Below are 10,749 nucleotides of genomic sequence, written 5' to 3'. Positions count from 1 at the left end.
TCAATACACTAAGGTACCCTTGAATAATGCCTTAAGTGTTCCTATGGATTCGAAGATATCTCTCTCAGGTGATCTGAACATTCATGAAACCATTTGGAAGTTTTGATGTCATGCATATCACTCAGACTGGTTTTTCATAGCATGGCACTCCAAGGTCTGTCTTCAATTGTACCATGAATCAAAAACCTATTCCAACATCTGACGACATTGCTTTGTGCTACATTCAAAGGGGTCTCTACATTCAGAGGGTCCGCTCTTTGTATACCAAGCATTTGTACAACTCTCCGATTCGTGGCGAGCGGCCAACATGTGTATCTGCCTTAAGTGTTGAGAGATTTGGCATGTTGATAAGCCTCCCTCCCTCAATGCAATGATTCGAAGAAGTTTTCCTTGAGATAAAACATTACTGCGCATCATGAAAAAGCTCACAGTAGCACAGGTTCACTTTAAGAACATTAAATCTCAATTATAGCTAAATTCTAAACTTGGTTGGCAATCAAATTTTTTTTGTTATAAATTGTCTTGTATTGGCTCCTAATGTTGAAACTCCTCTATATTTATTATTCCATAATGCTGCGCTTTTTAGATGCCACCTTTGTTCTAACTTACTGTTATTACACTCCTATCACAGAAAGAAGAGGTGATGCAAAACTTTCTTGATGGATGTAGCAAAAATATAATTATATATGTAGGTACCAAACATATCTAATTGCATGTTCACATTTTTCTGACAAAAATAAATTACACCATCAGTTTAAGTTATTATTTGAGAAGGTGAGCATTTTTTAGTAATATAAAAAAGTAAATAAAAGAAAGAACAGTATACTCAGAAAATAATATTAACGTCAAAATTACTATAAAATTAAAAATATATAAATAAAGTTTTGGGTCTTTTAACTTGATGCGCCTAGATGGTAGTGTTTTTTTGACTTTCCAGTTGTCTAAGATCATTAACATAATTCCCGAAAGAATTTTTTTTAATCCTAATTTATTAATAATAATGAAAGTAAAAAAATTATGGAAAAAGATGTAATTATTAAAACTTTTATGTCTTTTTTTCTCGGATCCTAGGATGTATTGGAACGGACGCCGGGACACCGGCCCTATATTTCTGGATGTTGAATCACCAAAAAAAAATTAATTAAAAGCGGGATATATATTGAGTGGGATTCGAGGAGGTTCTAGAATGTTCTACAACTGATTCATCCCTCGTCATATTGAAGAATCTGCATGAGTGATGAAATTTGAAATTCTTGTTAAAATTAATTGCAGATTAATTGACAATACACACTTTAACAAGAACCCTATAAAAATATATTTTTTCAAAGTTAATACTTACTTACTTCGTTGCTCACTTAATATCCTTAAAGAAAAAAAATGTTCTAGTTTTCAATTTGTGAATATAGTCGATCGTTATTCCTCTATCGAAACAATTAAAAATTGTAATCGATCGACCTTGAAGTAATGTATGCTTTTCTCTATTCCTTAGATATAAGGAACGATAAAATACAAACTTGATGGATGAATACCTATTTAATATTCCAAATATTCGGTTTTAAAGAACAATAATTTTTTACTTCCACTTACATATATACAGAACATGTAGTAAGGAAAAGCATTGTGATTGCAAAATTTTGACGAAAATACATGTTATGAGATCTTCCGAGTCCAAAAAACCTAGCACCACAAAATGGTCTATGTGTGCGTTGTTTCTACAGAAAAAAATCCTGAAATACGAATTTTATAGCAACAGAAAAATAAAAGTTATTTCTTCATGCTTTTAGTCTTCGATATGGTCTTACGATTTTTATTTTTTTTTTCAAAAACTTCAAAAATAGCGATTACTTTTTAGTTAAAAGTAAGCCAGCCCTCCAATCTCCACAATACTTCGTATGTACAATAGGTCCCCCCTTTTACATTTCTTCAGTTTATAAATGAGTCATTCTCTACAAGTGCTACATTTTCTACCAAGAACTAAAATAAGAAAATATTTTCATTGATATTTTTTGTTTGTTTTTTCGATTGTATTTTGTTTCTTACCTTTTTAGTGATATCTTTTTTTATAAAAAAGACCGTCATAGAAATTACTAATTTTTATGGTAGATCAATTAAAAAAAAATTCAGCTCCATTGTTAAATTTATTTGAATGACCAGGGATTTTAGTTATTTTCTTGTTCCTATGCATACTTCAAACTACCTACTTTATTCTCATAAAACACAAAAAAATATGAATATAATTAATTATACTTTGAAGTTACTTAAACATAATAATAAATAATGAGAATAAAATTATTATTCCAAATGTTAGAAGCTAGGAAAACGTTTGCACTTTAATAAAGCTGAAAAGAATTCAATTCAAAATGGAATTGGCTAAGTTTGTTCTTGATAATTCCATAACTTCATAATACGAATTTTGTTTATATTTTATTTGTTTTATTGCCCTCCACAATATGGGGCAATTGAGAAACAACATACCTGTATGTATGTATACGAGCATCAGTTTGAGTCTGCATTACAACATATGTTGTACTTTCCTCACAACCTAAAAACTCCATTTTTTGAGTTGCAGGGTTGTGAGGTTTTTCTACTAAAGGTATTATGGTTTGGAATGTGATGGCTAAATGATTTCTGGCTTTGAAATAATGATTATAACTTCTAATGATGTATAAGTTCGTTGTATAATTAGGTGTAGCCAACTCCCCAAGGTTAGACGAAATCGACCAGGGTTGTGACGAGACAGATGCTCACGAATCCCAACAATTGGTTGCTAACCAGACGAAAACAAATGAACTAGCAAAATCTATGAGGTGACAGAGGTATCCGTTGGGAATGTCCCAGAGTTTTAAACCGAACTAATTTTTCTATAATGTACGTTCGTCAGAATTGGGCGCGTTTTCAAACGTACCAGGGTTTTAGATTGAAAATATGAGACATATGTTATGATATAAAATCTAAATGGTGAAGTTATTTTTGTTAGAAATTCCGCCTCAATTTTTCTGTTTCTCTTTCCATGTCGATGATAGGAGAATTTTAATATGTAAAAGTTAACTCTGACACACTCCAGGGTTATGAGGAAATCAAACTTTGAGAATTTTGTATTACTTGTTACTTACTGTAACAAACGAGTATTCCAAATGAGTGAGTTTGTAGTACAGTCCTTCCTCTAAATAAAGACTTTTTTCATATCCTTATATTAGTAGTAAAGACCTACTATCAGTCAGGGTCAACTCTAATTAACGACGCAAATCGTACACTGTAGAGAGAATGACCCAAGTAGTGCAAACATTTCACATGTTATTTCCATTACTGAACCCTGAACTGTTCTGGATACTGAATATATTTTCAGATTTTTGTTTCTAAAAAAAATATTTGTTGGTCTATGAAAAATACCTTTATTTGTTTAAATGCATTTATTGGGTTTTAAAATTGTCTATGAATAGTTGAAACTCTAATAAAATCGTTTCCTATACCTCAGATGAAATTTTAAAACATATTGACGGAGAAATTCGAAAAATATGTCAAAAGACCTCTAATAATAACTTCTGAACCATGACATGAAAATTATTAATATACAAAAAAATAAAATAAATAAATTAACGTAAGAAACGTTGGCACAAATAAAATAAGTTTTTTTTTTTGCTTTTTAACCTGTTTATTTGTGCTTTAACTTATTCATTTCTTTTAAATAACCTTTTGTTTATAATGTATATATTAATTTTTTTAACCTATTTATTTATTTTTTAAACTGATCTACTATTGTGTCTTAGATTTATTTTTATATTGGTATCTAATAATAAATTCTTTTAATTTGTTTAACTTAAATTTGTTGTTTTAAGAAAGAGTGGAAAGAGTAAATAAAATAAAATAAAATTTTTAAATAGGAAATAAAAAAGCTAAAATATATTGTATGTAGTGTATAGACGATTATTGATTGAAAAATGTAAAGGTTAAAAAAAATTCATAAACTGTTTTTATCAAAAGAATAATGAGAAAAAAAACAATTAACCATTACAGAGATTTTTAACACATCATAACTTCCTTATTGGGAGATTCACATTTTTATTATGCAAAAAGAATGTCGTAATCTGCTGTAAAACAAATTACAAAGCGTTTCTCTAATTCTGGTGTGTTGGAGAAAGTTCTAGATAGTTCGATAGCGAGCCGCAGTTTGTGACTAATCAGATTCGAGGGAATGCTCTAGCACCATCTAGAACGTTCGGCGGGCTATATAAACCTTGCCAGACACACCTCCCGGCAGTATATTGACTGAATTGCGAAACGACTTCTGTGAGTGCGACTATCTGCGCGATACTATTTATTCTTTTTTAGTGTTATTTTTTGTTGTGTGAGTAAAATGCCAGCTGTCGGAATTGATCTTGGTACAACTTATTCGTGCGTCGGCGTTTGGCAGCACGGGAAAGTGGAGATCATAGCCAACGACCAAGGTAACAGGACGACACCGAGCTATGTCGCCTTTACGGACACTGAGCGACTTATCGGAGACGCGGCTAAAAATCAGGTAGCTATGAACCCTCAAAACACAGTTTTCGATGCAAAAAGATTGATAGGCAGGAAATACGATGACCCCAAAATCCAGGATGACATGAAACTGTGGCCTTTTAAAGTCATAAACGATTGCACCAAACCTAAAATCCAGGTGGAATACAAAGGTGAAACGAAACGTTTCGCTCCAGAAGAGATAAGTTCTATGGTCCTGACTAAGATGAAGGAGACTGCCGAATCATACCTGGGAACCAAAGTGAAAGATGCAGTTATCACAGTTCCAGCCTACTTCAATGACTCTCAGAGACAAGCTACCAAGGACGCAGGGGCCATAGCTGGTTTGAACGTCCTGAGGATTATCAACGAGCCTACAGCTGCTGCTCTGGCCTATGGATTGGACAAGAATCTCAAGGGTGAGAGGAACGTATTAATCTTCGACCTTGGAGGTGGCACATTCGACGTTTCAATTCTCACAATAGATGAGGGTTCTCTCTTTGAAGTCAAATCCACTGCTGGGGACACTCATCTGGGAGGAGAAGACTTTGATAACAGGCTAGTCAACCACTTGGCAGAAGAGTTCAAGAGAAAGTACAGAAAAGATCTGAAGAACAGCCCTAGAGCACTGAGAAGGTTGAGGACGGCTGCGGAAAGGGCCAAAAGAACTCTATCTTCTAGCACCGAAGCCAACATCGAAATAGATGCCCTCTATGAAGGTATTGACTTTTATACCAAGATGACGAGGGCGAGGTTTGAAGAGCTATGCGCAGATCTCTTCAGGTCAACATTACATCCTGTTGAAAAGGCATTGCAAGATGCCAAGCTAGACAAAGGTTCCATACATGATGTAGTGCTGGTTGGAGGTTCTACGCGCATTCCAAAGATCCAGAATCTTCTACAAAATTTTTTCAATGGCAAATCACTAAATCTATCAATTAACCCAGATGAAGCAGTTGCTTATGGAGCTGCCGTCCAAGCAGCTATCCTCAGTGGAGATCAGAGCTCTAAAATCCAAGATGTGCTGCTGGTCGATGTGGCACCACTCTCCATGGGCATTGAAACTGCTGGTGGAGTCATGACAAAGATAATTGAGAGGAACAGCAGGATCCCTTGCAAGCAGACTCAGACTTTCACTACCTATTCTGACAATCAGCCTGCAGTCACAGTTCAGGTATTTGAAGGTGAGAGGGCTATGACTAAGGACAATAATCTGCTAGGTACTTTCGACCTGACTGGGATCCCACCTGCGCCTCGTGGAGTTCCTAAGATAGAAGTCACATTTGACCTTGATGCAAATGGTATTCTCAATGTCTCAGCTAAAGAGAACAGCACTGGAAAGTCAAAGAACATCAGGATAGAGAACAACAAAGGACGACTCTCCAAAGAGGAAATAGAGAGGATGGTCAATGAGGCTGAAAGGTACAAAGCAGAAGATGATGCGCAGAGGGAGAAGATAGCTGCCAGGAACCAACTGGAGAGCTATATCTTCTCTGTCAAGCAGTCAGTTGAGGAGGCAGGAGACAAACTGAGCGAAGATGACAAGAGCAAAGTCAGGGCCAGCTGTGATGAAACCATGAGGTGGCTAGACAACAATAACCTTGCAGATAAGGAGGAATACCAGCATAAACTGCAGGAACTTCAAAAGGAATGTGTCTCATACATGACAAAGATGCATGGTGGTGCCTCAGGCTCTACTTGTGGACAGCAGGCCGGCGGCAAATTTGGACAAAGCTCGTCAGGACCCACCATTGAAGAAGTAGATTAGATGTATAACATTCCTATCTCTATCTAATTTTAACTCTGTAGAGTAGTTTATTTCCTGTATTTCAAGACTGATTACTATTTGTAAACCCTTCTATTAGTTCATTCTTATAGGTATTATTCTTTGTTTTAAGTTGCAGTTGTTTTATTTGTACTTATTTTATATTGTTTTGGTGGTTATTCAATAAAGAAGTTTTTAAAACTTACTTTGTGTTGTTACTTTTACTGTCTTTCCTGAATTTTTTGTAGTGTGCAAATAAGTTATTTATAAATAGTTCTATTAAAAGTTAAAATTTTCTACCATAATTTATCTCTGTGAGTATTAATAAAAAAGATAAGCTACTCCATTTTAATAAACAAATAAATTGAATATTGTAATTTTTTTTAATTAATAATATAATAAAATAATCAAAAGAAAAAATTCTCAAGAGAAGAAAAATTGGATGGAATAAAATAGAAGTGTTAAACTGAATAGTTGGTGTATTGGTAACTAAAGAGATAATTCAGGTGGTGGATAAAAAAAAAATCTACTTTGTTTTAGGTAGTAAATTATTAAAAAAAATATTAGTAATTATAATATACAATATATAATTTTTTTTGGAGATTTTTCTTGACTGCCACCAGTCTAACATATATCTTGAATTATTTATGAAATTCTATTTACTGTTAAACTTTAATTTTGATGGGAGAGGTGCTGATTTTCGAATTATTGCCCATGCCTAGAATTACTAAATAAAAGAACTAAAAATTTGTATTCTTTAATTCCCACAAAATAAACAATAACTGATACTTCTATCCAACACTTATAGTATATTTTTATATATATAAGCACTAAAGCATGCTGGGTGATTTCTCAGTTACTTTTTTAAATGAGGTGTAAAGATGGCAAAGGGATCAAATTTAAAAGTTTTTGAGGAAACTCAAAAGTATTTATAATTCAGGTGATTGTGTTTTTTAAACAATTACTATTGAATCAGTATGAAACTGCATCAGAAATAAATTCATAAGATATTGTTAAGCTTTTAACTCCAAATATTTAGAAAATTTAATGAAATTGTAAGGGTAATTGAAAAAAAAGTTAAACCATAAAAAAATTCTTGACATTTCAGAAATTTTATTATTTTCATTAAAAACATTGATATCAAACAATTAAGTGAAAAAAGGGCTATTTTTGAAGATATATATTTTATAATAATTGCTAAAAATTATTTTATTTAAGCTTTTTCCAAAAATTTAATGCCCTTCTGAAGACACATTTGGTGCACTAAGCAGTTGTTTTTATTAAAAAATGAGAATTATATTCTCATTCTAGAGATTTTTAAGGTGAAAACAGTATTAGCATTCACCGAAAGTATATAATTTTAAAATAATGTTTCGTTTAAAAAGCCATAGTGATTTATGACTTTTGTTATTTAATTTAACTAAGTCCATTGTTCAGTATTCACAATGACAGTTTTTTAGCTGAAATGTAGTTTTAAAGACATATTTCATTTGTGAAATATTGTGCAATCTTTATATCATAGGGATATATTCCCTTTTTAATTTGGATCCTAACTTTGAATGTTAAATTAGATTGGATTTGGTCCTTTAGAGATCACGCATGTAGTATCTTAAATAGGACAATTAATAATATTTAAAACATTAAAAAAAATTGACAAAAAAGAGATTTACCCATTTTCATCCAGTATCTATATGCCACAATATATCTTTCTAGAAAAGATTTAAAGTAAAAAAGTGTGATATGATCTTCATATCAAAAGAACGGAGTATCATAAAAGCAATTTTTGTTAGTGAGGAAGTGTTTTGAAAAAGGAAAAGTTAAGGTTAGTTTGATTAATATGGTAAGTTAAGTTTTATGATCCACTCCTAAAATTTCCATTTCTTTAGGATTAGAACCAGCAGCATTCAAAATTATTTATCAAAATACACAATATTTATATAATATATATATTTATCAAATCATTTTCAAAATTAATTTATGAAACTATGCTAGTCTGAAAGAGGACATTTAACTTGATTTTTTAACAAAAACAAAACATCTATAAGGAGGTGAAATCGAAGAATGAGAGGTTCGAAAATTTGAAAAAATGGTTCTGATCCTACACAGCACTACATAATTATGTTACAGCCATATTCATGTTTTATGTTATCATAAAACATTTTATGTGATGTTATCTGATACATAAAAAGAGATATTAATAAGTCTATCCTAATAGTCTATACTAATAAGACTATCCTTCAATGAAACACTGGAATTTCCATTGTAAATCAAGTATCTTAACTAGCCAAAATTACTTTTGCTGTGAAAATTAAATAATTCCATTCAAGGTATAATGTTTGTTTCAATTTTTTTATTAATTATCAATTTAATACAATTCATTGAAGTAGTTTAAAAGTTAAGAAGTAGTTTAAACTTTGTTTCTAATTGAATTCATACAACAAAACAAGAAAATACATTAGAATACTAGTTTAATGTCAATAGAAATGGTAAACAAATAAAAAAATTTCATATATTATAAAAAAAAAATTGTATTCTAATAAAAATATACACAACATGATAAATTCCAACAATACACATGTCAACATATTAACTGATGAACATTCATATGCTGTGATAATGATAAAAACATCAATAAATCCATTTGACTAGTGAGCTGAAAGAAGTAAATTTGGTAATTTAATATAACAATATACGAACAACTTCTCCAACTTCTTCGAAGCAAAGCAAATCATAACCTTTTTTTTTTATAGCACAAACCAGATAATTTTCTTAGATTGCATTACACACATAAATCAGTCCATCATAGTCTCTTTCCAAAGAGAGACGCCTTATCACAATTATTTTATTCTACAATATTTACAATGCTTCATAGATTATTCTAACATCTAAGAGAATATTTACAATAATTGGTTTCTAATAGTATTTATTATTTTACAATAGGTACAGCATTTGAGGCTTAACTCATAATTACTTCATTTTAAAGGAACGGTAACATTTTTTTCTTTAAAAAAAATTTAACCAAGCCTTACTACACAATCGACAAAAATTCAGCTAAACCTCACTTTCTGTATGCAAAAAAAGATACAGAATCCAACTTTCTAATAAGATGAAAACTTAGGAAGATTTTTCAAATTTAAAATTGCCTAACAATTGGCTATTTTAAATAAAAAAAATGATTTTGATTGATTTTTTTGATCCTATTATTTAAACCTTTCCAAAGAATCCTATGTTAATCTGCAAAGTTTGTTTCAGCTGTAAATATTAAAACCAATGAATTTAAAGAAGGAAAGCTACACAAAAAATATTCAAATAAAATAATTGTTAAAGTTGGTTTGTAACTTTTTATTTACATCTTTCAGAAGAGTATATTTAATTCCATAAGCTCGAAATATATTTTATGAATATTTTCGAGGAGGAACATAGAATGAAAATGTTCTATAAAATATAATAATCAAGAAGATTTGGTGAATTGAAAACGTTTGAGAACCCCGTCCAAAGAAGCGAGCGAGATATATTTTATTTGTATCAAAATACAAGAATTAAAAATATTGATTGAAGGTACTAACTTAATGGAGCAACGAAAACCGATTACATAAATCTGTTGTGGCAGGTTACATTATTCCAGCTTTGTAAATAAATGTATAATGATAAATAAAGAAATTCATGACCACAGTCACTGAAGGACTACAGTAAACAGGACATTATTTCATCGTCAAAATTATTTTAAGAATTCAAAAATATATATAATAAATTATAACAGTAATAATTATGAAATGTAACATAATTAATTAACACCTTCATATGACATCTTCAAGATCATTCATTCAATCGCATTAAGATCAGTTGTCTTTTTATGTTTTTAAACCAAAAGAAAAATAATTAAAAAATTGTATCCCCTATACTCTCTTCATATTAAATTTCAACAAACTTGATGCCAGAATAATTTAAAAGAGCTTAGTACGATTGCAATATATACATCATTGCATACATGATGCAATATATACATCACATATCTTATTTGCATGTAAAAGTCACTAAAAGTTCTAACCTGAAGCCATAATAAAAAAAGCACGTAGAACCACATAAACTGAAGGAGATCACGGAATTTTATGTGAATATAATATAAAATAAAGATTATTTTGGTGTATCTTAATTAAAGGCATGCTACTTCTTTATAATTCTTCAGCTTACGAAATTCTGATCAATACTTGAAAATACAACACATCAAACCGATAACATTTTATAATCCATATAGATGATAAGCCACTACAAGGACAGCATAAGGACAAATTTGAATACAATACATAAACTTGAAATTAAAAACCAATTTTTAACCAAAAATATTTTAATTCCAGAATATTAAAGATTATCCTTTATTTTCTGTGAATTAAGGAACTACTTTCCATGTTAAAAAAAAATCTCAATTATATTAATTATTATTAAATTATATAGATATCGAATAGTGTATCACTAATTTTACAAAAATT

At 30.7% G+C, this 10,749-nt stretch overlaps 1 protein-coding gene across 1 annotated transcript; it reads left to right on the top strand.

Moving 5' to 3' along the window:
* Nucleotides 1-4,048: 4,048 nt before the first annotated feature.
* LOC106684168 (major heat shock 70 kDa protein Ba) lies at nucleotides 4,049-6,467 on the top strand. The gene has a single exon (XM_014426094.3). It carries the CDS (start codon nucleotides 4,355-4,357, stop codon nucleotides 6,263-6,265), a length of 1,911 nt encoding a protein of 636 aa, XP_014281580.1. The 5' UTR covers nucleotides 4,049-4,354; the 3' UTR covers nucleotides 6,266-6,467.
* The last annotated feature ends 4,282 nt before the right edge of the window (nucleotides 6,468-10,749 follow it).

The sequence above is a fragment of the Halyomorpha halys genome, unplaced genomic scaffold, assembly GCF_000696795.3.
Source record: "Halyomorpha halys isolate HHAL.00 unplaced genomic scaffold, Hhal_1.1 Scaffold550.1, whole genome shotgun sequence".
NCBI classification, from domain to species: domain Eukaryota; kingdom Metazoa; phylum Arthropoda; class Insecta; order Hemiptera; family Pentatomidae; genus Halyomorpha; species Halyomorpha halys.
This window is presented reverse-complemented; position numbering and strand designations above follow the sequence as displayed.

What these genes read in the sequence shown, in the direction of transcription:
- LOC106684168 (XM_014426094.3), top strand. Translation starts at nt 4,355, where the DNA reads ATGCCAGCTGTCGGAATTGATCTTGGTACAACTTATTCGTGCGTCGGC.